This window comes from Pogoniulus pusillus, chromosome 15 (genome assembly GCF_015220805.1).
Source record: "Pogoniulus pusillus isolate bPogPus1 chromosome 15, bPogPus1.pri, whole genome shotgun sequence".
NCBI lineage: Eukaryota > Metazoa > Chordata > Aves > Piciformes > Lybiidae > Pogoniulus > Pogoniulus pusillus.
The window spans coordinates 14,115,662-14,132,382 of NC_087278.1; the positions used below are offsets into that span (position 1 = coordinate 14,115,662).

General features: G+C 38.1%; 1 protein-coding gene across 2 annotated transcripts; it reads left to right on the forward strand.

Annotated features, from left to right (window-relative positions):
- WASHC3 (WASH complex subunit 3) lies at window positions 1-14,716 on the forward strand. 2 transcript variants are annotated; one of them, XM_064155454.1, is made up of 7 exons: window positions 1-218; window positions 1,788-1,886; window positions 4,568-4,633; window positions 5,621-5,749; window positions 7,223-7,330; window positions 10,919-10,983; window positions 13,883-14,716. In XM_064155454.1, the coding sequence occupies exons 1-7, from the start codon at window positions 168-170 to the stop codon at window positions 13,965-13,967; spliced, it is 603 nt and encodes a 200-aa protein (XP_064011524.1). In that variant the 5' UTR covers window positions 1-167; the 3' UTR covers window positions 13,968-14,716. The 2 variants fall into 2 exon arrangements, with proteins under 2 accessions (XP_064011524.1, XP_064011523.1); XM_064155453.1 differs by having other exon boundaries at window positions 2-218; window positions 7,220-7,330.
- Window positions 14,717-16,721: the final 2,005 nt, after the last annotated feature.

A 16,721-nucleotide genomic window follows, 5' to 3' on the forward strand; every position in this document is an offset into this window, starting at 1 on the left:
CGCCTGCGCGGTCAGGGGCAGAGCCGCGCACCCGTCCCAGCGCGCATTCTGTTTCCGGGCCGAGGTCAAGAAGTCGCGGACGGAGAGGCTGAGGCTTCTGGGGTGCGACGGGAGGCTGCCTGCAGGCGCGGGTCTGCGCTGTGTCCCGCAGCCTAAGACCTGCGGGGATGGACGAGGACGGGCTGCCTATAGTGGGCTCCGGCATTGACCTCACGAAGGTATGGGCTGGCTTCGCCCGGAAGTCCGGACCTGTCCCGCTTCCTCCCTAGGCGGCGGCTGCGCTGGCCCTGGTGCTGGGCGAGCCTCCCCCCCACCCCCCCACCCCAGTCACCGCTGCCCGCTCCGACCTGGCCGTGGGCTCGCCCCTGAGCCTGGTCAGGGCCTTGCCGGACCGGCCGGGGCGGCCTCGGCCCGGCGAACTGGTGCTAGGGTGACGTGCTGAGGGCTGCCGAGACAGTGCCGTCAGCACCAGCAGCCGAGTTCCCACAGCGAGATTTTATCTTGCGCTGTCTCCAGAAGCGCGATGTTACTGTTTTCCAGAGACGTTTTGCTGCAATTTCTGTGGTGGTGTTAGATTTAAACGTTAAAGCATTTCTGTCATCGAACGGTGAAGCAAATCCCGTTCAAAGCTGCTTATTATTGTATTGTAATGAGGCAAAACCCGTGGTTTAGCTTTATGTTTCAAATATAGAGCATAATGATGAAGAGTTCCCGTTGCCTCAGTGAACCCTCCTGCCTTCTTTGTTTGTCATTTAGCTTCTGATCAAGTCGTAAACTGTTTAACAGTGTTAGAACTACAAAATTGAAGTTAATGTAACCCTACCCTATAGGTCCCTAAACTGAAAACGAGCTAACGTCAACAGAAGTGTCATGAAAAGGCAGGCAAAGTGTAGTGAATGGCTGCATTGACAAATGGAAGACTAAAGAGGTGGTGAAGACCACTCTATTCACTGTATTCTGAAACTTGTTCGGGACAGCTAAAGCCTGACTGCAGTTGTTTTCACTTGTAAACCCTTCAACCAGTTACTATTCCGTAGAGTAATTTCCTGTGTGAAGTTTAAGACTTAAACAGTTGTCCAAGGTAATTAAACCTGAGGCACTATTAATTTTATACATAAACATGTGAATGTTCCCAATTCTATTCTTGTGTAACAGTCTAAATAAAAATGCCAACTGTCTGTTACATTGTAAGTACCAGACTTTTTTTGGCAAACATCATATTCTACCTTTTAGTCTGAAAACTACACAGACATCAGCTCTGACTTGAAGGACTGGCACTAACGTGTAATTTCATGCAAATAAGAAGCATGGGTAGCCACTGAACACCGAGACAGCAGTTTCACTACTCTTTGGTTATGTTGTTGGTTATAACTGAGTATTTGTATGGATGACCAGATTTGCTTTTCCTTCTTGAGCTTTAGAAGGAAAGATTCTGATTGCCTCTGTTTTAAAAAAGAGCAACAAGAAAAACAATACTGATTTCAGGGCTGTTTACAATCTAAGATTATTTTCTTGAATAAGGTAACAGTCTTTCATTTATGTGGATCTTGTTGCCTCTTCTATGTATCCTGCAACTTTTCAAGCATGATGTTAGCAGATTTTTAGTGAAAAAGGCTTTTTGTGTGTATATATATATATATATACACATATACATGTATGCATGAAAAATGTTTGTATATGTATGCATTCATAGCAAGCATACTTACTAAAACATTTGTATTTTGTAACAGGTCTCTGAATCCAAATGTAAGAATTGGCATCTAATCTAGTTTTCTTATTTAATGCAGGTTCCTGCTATACAGCAGAAAAGAACTGTAGCATTTCTAAACCAGTTTGTGGTTCATACAGTGCAGTTTCTCAACCGCTTTTCTACTGTTTGTGAAGAGGTATGTTTATTATTGTTTTCCTAGATGTCAATTTGTACAGTGAGAAATAGCCTAGAAAGAAGAACAGTTCGTTTCACTGTGATGCAATAATACTAGTAAGCTTAGAAGAATTTATTCTCTCTGTTTAAGGTTTGAGTAAGTGCTTAAGAGATTTATTTCACCAAGATATCCACGTGAACTGCTGATTATACCACACTTAAAACTGTTTCCATAAACCTTTGCTCTTGGCACAGTCTTTGGATTTTTGATACATGTAATTTGTTCTGGGAAGCCCCATCTAAAGATACTGTCCTATTTAGGATGAAGGATGCCATATTCCCGTGGTGCTGAATCCATTTTGACAGTACCCTCTCATTTGTGTCCTAGGACACTGCATTAAAACTTGTTTCCAGATTTTACTGCTTTAATTTGAAAGCGTCATTCCCTGAGCTCTGAATGTAAATAATTTTGATGCAGGAAAAAAAAACCCAAACATTTTTGTCAAGCCTAGCATGAAGCAGTTTTAGTTTCTTGTGAAAAAGAGAAAAATAAAAATAGTTTGTGTAAACATTTTTATGGTGGCCTTAATGTGAGTGGAAATAAATATACTAGACTGACAGGACAAGAAATATGCAGTGAACAGGGCAAGAGGACTTCCTTCTTTGTAGAAAGTGTGTTTCCTAATGTGGCTTTGAACTTAAGCTTTTTGTCATTAACAGTTTTTTTTGTAACTGTTAACCTAGTTTATTCAACAAAGACTATTATATAGCCCTAGCCAGCAAGGCTAGGGCAGCAGTCAAATCCAATTAGACTAAGCCTTGTAATATGAGAAATTCTGTTATTTTTTAGTAAAGTATAGAGCCAGACCCATGACAAGTATAAAATTTGGCTACCACATCAACATATGGAGCTTCAAAGAGGGAAAAAAGAAAAAGTTGTTTTTTTCTAGATTTTAACTTAGTGTAACTGCACAGGCTCACAGGATGTCAGGGATTGGAAAGGACCCAAAGAGATCCTTGAGTCCAACCACCCTGACAGAGCAGGACAATACGGTCTAGCTCAGATCACAGAGGAATGCATCCAGAGAGACCTTGAAAGTCTCCAGAGAAGAAACTCCACAGCCTCTCTGGGGAGCCTGTGCCAGTGTGCTGTGACCCTTATAGGAAAGAAGTTCCCTCTTGGGTTGAGGTGGAACCTCTTGTGCTTACATCCATTGCTTTTTGCCCTATTACAGGGAGCAAGTAAGAAGAGCCTGTCCTCTCAGCTCCTGACACCCAACCCTCAGATATTTATAGACATTTATTAAATCCCCTGTCAGTCTTCTCTTCTCCAGAGTAAAAAGCCTCAGGTCCCTCAACCTCTCCTCGTAAGGCAGTGCTCCAGTCCCCTAATCATCCTTGTAGTCCTCCACTGGACGCGATGCATGGGACAGTGTAGAAGCCTAGTGATGCTGTTGTCAGTTGTCCAAAACTCAGTTGTCACATGATCTCAAGATTACCTCTTGCAGAGATTCTTGCATGGAAATCAGAACACAAGTATTTGAAGCCATTCAGCATGCAGCAACTCTGCGAAATAACGTTACTAAAAATTATTAGTTAATCTAAGTATGTTGTTACTCAAGACACTAAATAGTTGCTTTATAAACTTCTTGAAAAAATATTTTTATTCCTGAAGTACAAAAACGGTTTTGATATGAAAAGTCCTTGTCTGAATCAACAGAAATTCAAAATTATGGCCAATGCCATCCTTAAAGCTAAATTTCCTTGCTCTTGTCTGGTCAAACTTGCCTATAAATTTATAGAATTGGCTTTTATGCCTCTTTCTTCCTCTTTCCCCAGCTACATACAGGGCACATAGTTCCATTCAGTAGGAAAAAAATTCCTTTTCATGAACAAAGAACCATCTGTAAACAAGTCAGGGCACTATCCAAAAAGACTAACTCCTGTCAGTCTCTTTTTACTTTTTCTAGCATATTGGCAGAACTACCATTTTCTTAGAGTGTTAAAGTTCTGCTTCAGAGCCAGGCAGAATCTTGCCAGTGTGCCAGAAAGCTGTCAGAGTGGTACATATCTGCCAGCCAGTATGCTAGCCAACTTCACTTGGACAGGTCTGGTGGAGTATGGTAGCGATTAGTTAAAAGAGTGACAGTTCTTCTAGAGTAATTTAGTAAAAAAGGATGTGCCAAAATTTGATTGAGGTGCACCTGGAGCATGAACTGCTTCTGGTTAGTTCTAGTTCACTGTGCATTTCGACTGTGTAGGACTTTTAATCACTTTTAAATACTTTCTATTTGCTCTGTTACATACACACACATCCCATATTTTCATCTTCCACATTTGGAAAAAGCTTTGAAGAAGGATATTTTGCAAGAGTACAATATGTCTACCATTATCCTCTAGTTGTCCAAAGTAATACCCTGTTTACTTTGGCTTTCTTTTGTGGATAGTCTGTCTTCATTTCTGTCAGTCGTCATTTGGGAAAGCTGACTGCCTAGTCAGATGTTTGAAATGTGAATCGCTGTAGCTACTGTAATGAAAATGGATCTCATTGCTTCATTTATTTCATAGTCTTGCCATCTCATTTACACTTTGCCTTCAGCAGGTAGAAGACAAAAGTGATTTTGTTTAGCTAGATTTGAACTGATTTATACATGTAAGAGGCCCTGGAGGATGTTTTCACATCCTAATTGTTTTCTATTCTAGAAATTGTCGGCACTCTCTCTCCGTATCCAGCAAATTGAAACAACCCTCAATATTTTGGATGCAAAGGTTTGTATATGCACAGCTTTGTCTTTGAACAGTGGCAGCCTCTTAGATTGCATGAACTAACTTCCTTTTCATAGTCTGGATCAAGGAAATAAGTTTTCGTTGATTTAAAGGAGCTAATACAAAATGCTTACATGGCAATTCCTCTCTTTGCATGACTTACCACCTATACTGTTTAACTTTGAACATGTAGCTGACACAGAAGAAAGGAACCAATCATACTGGAAGTGTTGGGCTTGTCTCAAGCATTGAACAGGAAGAGAGCACTTGGATGTTGAAAGAGCAATGGGACTACATGGCAGCCTACCTCTGTCAATTTTATTGCAGTGTTTGGCTTTAAGAAAATGGAGAGAACTTTTCTAATATTAAAATATGCAACTTGTGCTTCAGGGTTGCAGTACAAAATTGCATTTGCCATGCTAACTCTTTTAACAAGAAAATTTTGTCACCTTTGTGAAGCAAAAGTATCTTCCTAAGTGTTACCAAGATGTAATTTGATCTAAGGTAACACATATATGTCTGATATATTTCTTTAACAAAAATCTAGCCATGTACTATCATTTAATTTGCTAAGAGAAAGAAAACCAAGCAAAATTAAACCCCAGAACCAGGAAAAAAACTGTAGCACTGTAAACAACTGTAAAGCTTTAAACAACTATTATTTCAATAATGATGGAAGTAATTTCATTGAAACCATTCACTAAGATCTTAGTGAAAAAAATACTGTATTAGTACAAACTCTGCTTACTAACTCTTATTTCAAAATATTTAGGAATGACCCCAGAATGGCTTGGGATTTTTTGTTGTAGAAGCTACCTGAATAGAAAAATTCTTTTTTTTTTGTCAATCAACATACCAAAACTAGTGATAAAAATTGATAATTTTGCTAATGTGAAACCTATCTGGGGAGCATATGATAAGCAGTTTTTATTGTAGGTGTACAATTAATGATAATCTCAATGCTTATTTGATGATATTTTATACATTCAGTTATCCTCTATTCCTGGCCTAGAAGATGTCAAATTTGAAGTGTCCAGCACAAATATGAACAGTGTTACAAATGGTCCTGTGGCACAAGCTACTACGAATCAACAGACAGCTGTATCACCTCAGCCTGAAGTAAGTAATGAAGCGTAACTGATACATTGAAGGAATGAACCTTTCTATATCATTTCCAGTCTCATTTGAAATAGATGAAAGAAGCAAGTCTATTGGAAGAGAGCAATCAACTGGGAAAATCTAAACTACATTTTTTCTACTAGCAAAACTGTTTTAACGAGTGACTTAAAGCAAAGAAAATGTACTCTTTCTTCAATATGTGACTTAAATAATTAAAACTAACTCAAATATAATGGTTAAATGCCTCTTTCAATCACACTAAAATGTGAATGTTAATTATGTCAAGGGACTGGGAAGGTCGTGGTGGAAACCAATTGAACTACCATAATTCCAACTCTTTTTCCCTTCCTTTCATTTCTAGCACAATGTAGTTTGAAGGAGTTACTATATGTCAATGTTTTCTATATCTAAGTACAGAAATGCCACCTTGTTGTAAGTGATCAGCATTAAGATCCTATCCCTGCAATTGATGTATTGTTGAGGTTTTGTAGATGTGTGTATGTGTGTTTGGTTGATTTTTATTTTTTATTAACCCAGGCAGAAATCCTGTGATCACCACTTCACTAAGTCAGGCTTTCTGGCTCATTTGTGAATGGAGTTCTTTCCCCAGTTTCCTGTTACAGTTTCTTTTCTTGGAACCTGCAATTCCAGTCTCTGCTCATTCTCTTACTTGGTGGAGGTTGCTGTGAAGCAGCAGCAGCTGAAGTACTCTGCTGCTTTTCCCTGCCTGTTAAAGATTCTAACAACATATGAGACAGAATGGACAGTTAGCATTGCATGTTTCAGTCATGCCACAAAATGACTCCCAGTTATCTCGTTTTCTTTGAAGTGCACCTCCTCTCAGATACAAAAGTAGAGATAGCTATTCCAGAAAGGAGCTTTTCAGTGCTACTTTCAGGAGGTTAGTTTAATAGCAAATACACAGTTTTCCTTTGTTCTTTAAAGAGTACTATAGCTTCTTTTGTTTTGTTTTTTTTTCACTATGTTACCCATTAGGGTAATGGTTTATACTAAAAATTACAGGTTTTTAAAAGCTGTGTTTCTGTATGAAGCATTTGTCAGGAAACCAAATCAATATTTTGAGGAAAAAATGTATTGGACTGCTAGAAGAGATACATAGAGACAAACCTTTAAAAAAAGTTATAAAGTGAGCATTTAAATATATTTCTGCTTTATTCATTAAATACAACAAACTTCACAGGGTTATTATAGGCTTTTTTTTCTCAAGTGTTGCGTCATAACTTAAAATGGTGACTAAAAGTATGAAGTCGCACTTGTAACAGTGAATAATGACCTAGCTGTGGTTTGTGTATTCGTACCTCTTGGAAATTTCTGATGCTATGAGCGTAGATCAGAATGATCTTGATGAATGAAAGTTTATCCTTAAATCACAAACTTCATGGATTGAAATCTCTGCATGCTTCTGGTCTGTGGGACTTAAAAATAAAATATTACCTTCTTTCTGTACAGCAGAACAGTATGCATGAAGAAGGGTTACAGAAAACGGAGGTAGTAACAGAAAATGTCGTAACTGTGGCCAAGGATCCAAGATATGCCAGGTACCTCAAAATGGTACAAGTGGTGAGTCAGTTCTCTTAGTCTTTGAGTACTCCATTATTTCTATGTGGAATGTCACACCCAATAAGTGAACATGAAATGTCTACAGACATATATTCCAACAGCAATCTTTAAGCTAGGATAACAACAGTATTTTTAGTTCATCTCTAATAAATAACTTGATGTAATATATTCTGCCAGTATACGTAACTGAGAGCGTGAAGAAGTCTAAATACAGAGTGATACTAGCTGGAGTCACAAAGGATGGCACTGAAGTATAGCTGCTCCAGCAGAATTGGTGTCATTCCATACATACAAATATGAGAATATGAGTACCTTTTGGTCTGGAATGGGCTGCCCAGGGAGCTGGTGGAGTCACTGTCCCTGGAGGTGTTCAAGAAAAGACTAGATGAGGCACTTAGTGCCATGGTCTAGTTGACTGGATAGGGCTGGGTGATAGGTTGGACTGGATGATCTTGGAGGTCTCTTCCAACCTGGTTGATTCTATGATTCTAATACTTCTGTAGGGTTTAAAATAGAGATGCAAGTGTTCATGATGTAGGTTTTATTTACCTCTTTTATTTCTGTGGGCTGTTATACAGATAAATAGGAAATAAATGAGATTTGAAATAAAGGAAAAAACAGAACAAAACAAACCTGTCTTCATTTTCAAGCCGTCAGTGGAAATTTTCCTCTGAAAAATGAATTTCATGATTCCACTCCTTCTTCAGAGCAATTATTACCATTGGTGTGCTTGGTACTTATGATGATGTTCCAGACCTTATCTTTTTATTTCAGTCACAAATTGTCACTTTATAGGTAGCCTATTACATGCCATTTGGAAAACCTAGCAGTGGGATAGCAGCAGAGAGAATAGGACTATATTAGTGTATTGATTTGATGCCAGGCTTCAAAGTGGATGTAAAAGTCCTGGGGATGGTCTCATTGTTTTGACTTTTCTTTTTTTTCCCTTTGGTGCCTGCTAGAGAAGGGAGCTCTCACTTTCCACATTTATCCTTTGTACTGGCAGTTCCTGGTGACTCTGCCAGTTGTAAACAGTGGTAGGAAAGTCAAACTAACATACTACAAATGACCGTGTGTTCTTGTATTTGCCAAACCTGTCATCCCGTCCAGTCAAGTATTACAGTTAGTGTCATTTATTTGTGCAAATTAAGTTTCTAGCTGAAGATTTGTTTGAGGTGATCATTTATGTATTACTCACAATATCTGTAGTAATGTAATAATTAGCACAGTGATGAGATACATCTTTTGCAGTAAAGATATTTTTTATGTGAGGTAGTAACCATCTCATTTTGATGGGACATAGTTGGGCATACTAAATTCCTATTTTTTTAGATATACAGCAATAATATTCAAACAACCCATATCAAAGCACTGTCATTTGCTGCAAGTGTTCAGAACACATCTGTTGACAGCGTGAGAGGAGCAGTCTAAGATTTCAGATAAACTCAAGTTACAAATATTCTTACATGGTTCCAAACTTGACTGCTTAGACGCCCAGGTAGTGACTTGCCCAATACAGTGGGGCACTTGTTTTAAAGGACCGAAATAAAAACTGAAGATGAGAGTGCACTGGTCTTCAGGAATAGCCAGCACTTTCTGCACTATGAAGAACCAAAATCTGTTTTGCAACAGGGTTGCTACTTGCACTGTGACTTCCCCAGGACCTGCACAATTCCCAAGCTGCAGAAGCAGGCTGGAAGCAGGGCTGGAGTACGCTGTGTTGAATGTGTGGTGATTTGGATTATTTCAAATCTTAACTGGGCAAAACAAATGCAATGAAAATTTAGTACTCACTCCTGCAATAAAAAAGTATACCTGTGCCATTTCAGTGGACCTGAATGCTCAGGGTAGTTACTGTTTAGATTTAAAATAGTTGTCTGATTTATTTTAGTAAGATTTAGGGACACAGGAGTATCGAGGCCTGATTTTCCAAATTAAAACTTTTCAAAGTGTGAAAGATGAAGCAATTGTAATGCCCTGATTGTAATATAAACAGGTACAGATACAATTTTGGAAAAAACCACTTCTCCAGGTGGGAACATAAAAATGTAACAGTTTCCAGGCCATTCTTAGAGATTCATATACCAAACTGCCTTTCATTGAAAGAAAACAAAAATTCTGCTTTACTTGATCTGACTCAGTCTTGTTTTCATATGGTTTGAACTGATGCATGAACACTTAATCTGTGACTTCTGAGTTGAGGAGATAACTCTGTAAGAGCAGTCAAGTGAGGGAAAAAAAACATGAGATGATACAAGACAATGTGTAGACACACAATCCCGGATGTCCAAACCTAGACTAGAATATTTTAAATAGTTGTGAACATTATTGAGAAATTCTTATTACAGGCTAACACTTTGCAACTATTTGAGTCACATTTTTGCTGGTACACGTAATAGATTGCTAAAACTGTGTACCTGGCTGCATGCTGTTTTAGAACCTCAATGCACAAATATTGATGGTGAGCCTTACTGTGAAAGCACACAAGGAGTAAGACAGCTAGCTTAGTTCTCACGGTGCTATGTTAGCAATTGCAACTGTCATGAGTACCACATGTTTCTCTGGAACATTTGTCACAACTGCTCTTATTTTATCGCTATTTTACTTATGTTGGATAAAAGATAATTGTCCTGTGCCAATAGAATCCTTCACTACTTTTCATTTAGGTTCTGAGGCCTGTTCTAAACTTCCTAGACCACCAATGTCCCTTGGAAATCAGAAATTCTGTTGTCTTCTTTTTTAAACTTTTCCCTTCTATTATGACATGCACTGCTTCAGGTGATTTTTCTAGTGGGTTGCAAGAGTTGATGGCAAAGCAACAAGTTGTGTTTGAGCAGTGCTAGTGGAAACATAGGAGCAGTTTGCTGGAATGTATCTCATAAGACGTGTGTCAAAGTGTTCTTGGGTATGTGATCCAAGAAGAGGGGTGTTGAATAAAATGAAGTGAAAAAGATGCAGAAGGACTTGCAATGAAAAGGAGGATTTTTTTAACACATACATAGCTAGCTAAATTCTGTCCACAAGTCACAGAAGATTCTAGCCTGACTGTACAAGCACTTGTATTCAGAAGAATCACTTTTAAGTTGTGCTTCTGTTCTCATGCTCAGCTTGCCTTTTTTCTGTTTGCTTTTTCAAGTATTTTCCAATTTTTAGTACTGCCTTAGGGTATCTTTCCAGAGTTATAGCAGATGCACTTTCTTGGTTTTGCTCTCTGTTTGGCTATAATTCCAGCATTTCCAACAAGTCTTCTGCACCTTTCTAGCACAACTGTTCTCTGCACACTTTTTGCTACTTTGTGCTTTCTCCGCATTCTCATCCATATATGTAACAAGCTCCTCATTTTGTTGGCATGAATTTCCAGGTCTCTCTCTGCAACTTTCTCTGCATGTTTTGACTTAAATATGAGGATTGAAAGGGCCTTTGGTCTCTGTCATTCCTTGCTTCTGTGTTCATACTGATGGCAAGCCAGGTTATCACTCCAGGGTCTTGCTCAGCAATAAATTTGCGTGGAAGGCATACATTTTTGTGGAATTTAGTTAAACTGTTTGTGTTTAGTAGCTTCATATTATTCTTCCTCCTCCTACACAGGGTGTTCCTGTAATGGCAATACGAAACAAAATGATTTCTGAAGGGCTAAATCCAGATCTTCTTGAGTAAGTAATTCATAACTTTCAGCAGGGCTGAAAAAACTGTGTTGTAAAAACTTAGGAGAGTTTTATAGCATTTCATAAATCTGAAGAGAGTCATGAGTAGCAAGGGAGGAGGGATGCAATCTCAACAGTTAGCTTTCTTTCCAGTTTTGTCTAGTCCAAGGCCTAGGAAATACAGAGGCTGGAATATGTGGGTAGTTATTCAGACTTGAGAGGAAGCAGAAGGACTTCTTCCATGCCAAGCAGACGTGGTGCAGTTCAAGGAGAAGGATGTAGCAATGACAAGGTAACATTTGACAAGGTATATTTAGAGATGAGGGGTCACCAGCAGTCATTTTCACCCTTCTGTTAGAGAGTGTGAGGTTTTTCACACATAATGTTCTTTCAACATTTCAACAACGAAATGTCATCATTGTAGAGTAATAAGAACAAACTTGTATTTTATTTTGCTGGATGCATGAGGGACAGCACAGTTGTTTCCAGATTCCCTCAGTGTAAATTGAAGTCAGCAGTTTGAAATACTGAAGTGCTGATTGAGCTAACCAGATGTGAAGACTACTGAGAATAGATATGCACTTTCAAAGCTATTTGGCTGTAAGGATGAATTTTAGGCTTATTATATGTTTGCCATGCAATTTAGTTTTACTGACTGTTTCACAGAACTTGTAAAACTGATGAAAATATTAACTGTAATTCTTCCATTTTAGCCACTAAACTGTTTGAAACACTTTTGCATCCTCTTCAGAAACTGTCAGTGTATTAGAAAGTCTGCTTCTTCTTTCCAGTGAAGTCTTTTTACATTTTGGAAAGGCTTATGCTGAAAGTAGTGAATTGATTAAGAAAATAACATCTAAGGAAACTGCAATAATATCATGTTGAATCACTGTATCTTCCAGTTAGACCTTGGTATCTAAATAAACCTGTAGTTATTCCTTACTTGGCATTTTTACCGATGAAATAAGGAATAAAAAAAGCCCATGAGTTTACTGTATGCATGTCAAATGTACTGTATTTTTCAGTCTGCATTTCTGGTCCATACCTTTATATAAATGCTGCTTTTTTTCTCTTGTTTTGGATGGATTATTATAGCAGATAAAAGTAAGATAATAGATTAAATTTTCAAAAGCATTGTAATAAGCCTACCTGGTTTTGGATTAGCTGTTTTGGGTTAAGACAGAAATGTTATTACTGTGGATTCAGGCTCATGGAGTTTTTTGGGGTTTGGGGATTTTTTTTATATATGTATCTTGCCATTCATAGCACTTTTTTGGGGTCTTCAGGTTCCTTAGGCCTGCTGACTAAGTCCCAGTGAAAATTAGGAAAATGCATTTATTGCTTTATGTTCAACGGCTTACTGCAGACTCTCCCAGCTACTTGCCAGTGGTGGAGCATGGGGGTTTTTGTGGCTGTAGAGGTTCTAATTCTAATAATATGGAGTTGTTTATAAGCTCTTCCTTCAGCTGTTACTGCTCCTTTCTCAGCATTTTACAGAATCTGAAATCTACCTATTCTATCAAGCTCTCGGTTTATCTATTTTCAACTTTTGTTTCTTGTCCTTCCTCCCTTGTCTGCCTACAACTTCAGGGACAGTTGGCCCTGCTCTCACAAGCTAAAGGAATTTGTTGCCATCTTCCTCTCCTCTAGTAAGGAGAGTTTTTGCACAGTTCTCTCCAGATCATGTCTTTGCACAGCTCTTCTGTTTTGTCATTACCACGGCAACAAGGAATAATATTGTGAAGTGGTATTTGCATGAGAAAGCAAATGCTTTCTTAATTTGTTTTAGAGGTGTGCAGGGGTGAAGGCTCTCTTGCAGTTCTTCAATGCAGTTCTCATTTTTGTACCCAAGACGTTTGGAAACATTTCAAAGGTACCTTAGGGATTTTCAACAGAAGTTATAATAAATAGAACCAAAGTTGGAAGAGAAATTTTGTGGTATGACACACATAAGAAAAATACCAATGGGACAAATAAAAAAAATTAGTGGCTTAGTTGTAGAATACTGTATTTTGTCAGAGAGAGCAGTTAGCCATCATACAGGAAACTACTGTGTGTGAAGATCGTTATTCCCCTTCCCCAAATATAACTGTGTGCAGATTTTCTACTTGCATTTCAGAATTCAGCAAGTTCAGCCTCGCTTATGTTGTCAAACTCATTATGTACTTAGGAGGGAGACTCCAGGGAGGGTCAGTGTATTCAGTCAGTTGTGTTAGTCTTTAGGTGGCTTGCTTCCTCTCCCTTTCATTCCCAGTAGATTCTCTGAGAAAATGTTTTGACATGATGTTAAGATCCATCTTAAATGTTCTCCTCAAAACTAAATACAAGAGGTCTGATCATTAATAGTCAATAAAAATCCCATGGCTGCTCTTGCATGTCAAATTTAACCCACTGTTCTAGCCAAATTCCACTCTGAGTAATTCTTTTTTGCTTCTCTAAATTATCCCTGCAGTTTTAGTTGGATACAATATTGTTCATTTCCTGTCTTTTATTTTCATGTACTATTTACACTACTTAGTGTACAGCGTGTTCCTTTCAGCCCTAGAACTTCAGAAAATTGAAAAAAATGGAATTAATCAGTTTTGCCTGCTTTCAACTCTTTCAACAAGTGTTCACCACCTCTTAGTGAACTGTCATTATTTCCAGTAACCTCAAAAGATGTACGTTCAAGCTCATGTCTAGAGTTTTGATGTCCAGTGAGTTACCGTTTCTAGTGTTTATCTTCCAGTTATGAGTGAAGCAATACCAATAAAGGTGTGAGTTTGTAAATCGTAAACAGTTAAGGTGTTAAGTGTGGAAATAGAGTGCATGCAGTTGTAGTGAAAGGACATTAGCATGACCTGCTAGGTTGCTTGTGTTTCAGCCACCTTCTATGATTTACAACTTAGAACATTTTTGTTGCCTGCAGGACCCCAGATGCCCCTGTGCCTGCCTGGGGAGATGATGGGAAAGCAGAAGACAGTTCTGACAGTGAATCTTCATTTAGTGACTAAAGAGACTATTTTTGACCTTTGGAAACCTCTGTTAAATGCTAATGTGCTTGAAGCTTTAGCATACTATGATTTTGCATGGGTCACATGGGTGACATGATTTATCTGACAGCATTTTTAGGAACTAAGATCCTCCATGTTCTCTCCCAGAAGGCTTGAACAAGCAACATTCTTCAACTGGAACCTTTTCACCAGGAGTAGGAATTGTGAGATCTTTGCAGTTTTTATACTGTATTATGTACTTTCTGATTCTTCTAAATTGCTGTGGGCCAGGCAATCTTTCATTTTCTGCTATTTCACATTCTTCCTCAGACCAAGAGAAGACTGAAACTGAGTATATAAATCTGTTAGCTTTTATGACCAAGTCATCATCTTCTGGTTTAGTTATTTATGCTACTTTCATAGGTTAACTGCCTTTTTTCCCCTATAACAGCTTCCATTTGAGTCTAGCAGACCTATTTAAGCTCTTTATAACGTATAAATCAGAGTAATGCCTGAATCCCTAAAAGGAGTATGTGCACTAGAGAATGCACAGAGAGGAAATTTCAGTGATGAATTCATTATTATTGGACAGTAATTAACGTTTGGTAGATGTAGACATACTAACATATTAGCAATAAGTATTTCAAAGGAAAATGTTACAATGTTGTTTCAGAAAGCATATATTAAAACACTAGTGACTTTTTTGTAAATCTATATTTGAAAACTCATGAAGCAATCTGTATAATTAAAGCTATACTTTGTAAACCAAAGTTGTGATTCTGTTTTATACTGATACATTTTTTTAAAGCAAGCTAATGAAAGAGTATTCAGTTCTACAGAACTAGTTCTGCTGAAGTTCCATCAGTCTGCTAGTTGAAGGGAAGAGGTTTGAAAATAGAGATTTGAAGTTTATCCTAAGCCATGTTAGCACTTCAACTAGAGGAAAACTGAACTTCTTATAGCCACTTCTAACAAGAAAATCTAAGGAAGACTGAAATGAATGGGGATTTTGTGTTCAATACTCTTGAACTAATGTCAACCTATGTAAGGAAGTGGCACGATTTAAGGCGTTTATTTTAGACACAGTAATTAATTGTTTTTTTTTAAATGCTAAATAAGGTTACCAAAACACATTTAAAGAGGTATGATTTCCATTGATTATAATTTTGAAGAAGCTTTTTGTGTAAAGTAATTTTAGTCTGAAAAACCTAAAATCAATTGCCTTTTACACCACTACCAGATGTATTTTTATGTGGAATGAAGAAGAAAGCCTGTGGCCTACTGTCACGTGTTGAAATGAAGAATAGTTAATTGGTAATTACCCTTGCTATAGAATAATAATTTCATTACTAAGCATGGTGAATTTAATTGCTTATGATGTGTGTGGTTTTTTTTGGGTAGCTGTTTACTTTGGTGTTACTGCAGTCTTGATAGACTTACAGAAGTGTTAAGAAAAATATTGCCATTTTTGCTCCTCTCCCACTTGAGTGGAGGCACACTGCAAAGTAAAAACCCAAGTGTCTAAACTGTGATGAACAAAGGGTGAAAAATATAAAAGCTTCTTTTTGTACCTTCAGTGCATCAGCAGCCGTAGTGCTTCCACTGCCTTTGGAACCTCTGACCACATTAAGCTCCTCTCTTCCTGCCAGCCTCATCTGCAAAACATATCCCCGTACTCTTAGGCTGTAGCCAAATTCAATCTGAGATGTTTCAACTTAGGACACATGCTGACACAAGAAGCTATTAAGTAGGGGAAGGTTGGTTTGTGACTGAATTATGTCAGCTGTGCTAGCCCTCCTTGATCTGCAGCAGTTTTCTAGTGAGGTGATGCTAACCCAGAATGTTGGCAAGTCCATAACCGCAAGCTGAATACTAGAGGCAGAGAATATTCCAACTTGCTCATTATTTGCCATCTGTTTTGGAACAGAAGGTGGAGGGAGCATTTCAACTTGGCTGCACAGTAATCAGATATACGTAATACTTTCAAGGGAAGAAGTCCATTTTTAAGTGACTTTTTAAAAGCTTCCAAAAGCAAAGAACTTTTAACGTGTTGAAAGATGTCAGTCATGCACATCTAATATACCCAAATTTTACATGGAATTGAAATCCTCATCCAGGACAACACAGTAATGTGCAAGCATGAGAACTGCTTCAGCTTCTTGCTGGAATAACTGTTGAATGCATCTACTAGTACTGATTATGGATTAATTAGGTACTATTATTAAGTTATGTACTCAATGTTTAAACCCCTGCCACTATCTTTCTCGGCTTGTAAGTGGTCTGGAGTACAGAATGTATAAAGGTCAGTTTCTTTAAAGCAATTCTAGATGCACGTAGATGCATTAAGACTAGATGCATATCTGTATTTACGTAAGTGAAACCTCAAACAACTGCCAAAGGTAAACCCAACATCTGGACATGATAATAACTTTATACTGAAGTCCTAATTTAGCACTTTTATTCATTAACCTGTTCCCTCTTAACTCTTCAGCTACATTTGAAAAGAAAATTGATGGTTCTTTTTCCAAGTTGGGTCTCATCCTCTCTTGTTTTTCTTTCTAGTGTGTGTTCTAATACGTCAGTGAGTAAGTATAGTGAGCCATTCTGTGAAGTCACTTGTAGCCTATACTCGAAAAAGGAGAGTATGACTAAGATCAGCACTTGGAGTTGCACGTGATCAGGTCAGTTTTACTTTACATAACGTTACGTAGCAAGAATCAGTAGTTAAATGCTCTGGGCATCCAGTTTTACCTCCAGAAAGCTGATACAAGGTTA

What these genes read in the sequence shown, in the direction of transcription:
- WASHC3 (XM_064155453.1), top strand. Translation starts at nt 168, where the DNA reads ATGGACGAGGACGGGCTGCCTATAGTGGGCTCCGGCATTGACCTCACG. An exon ending in TTTCTACTGTTTGTGAAGAG is followed by an intron (nt 1,887 to 4,567) that starts GTATGTTTATTA and finishes TTTCTATTCTAG; the next exon opens with AAATTGTCGGCACTCTCTCT. An exon ending in TCAATATTTTGGATGCAAAG is followed by an intron (nt 4,634 to 5,620) that starts GTTTGTATATGC and finishes TTATACATTCAG; the next exon opens with TTATCCTCTATTCCTGGCCT.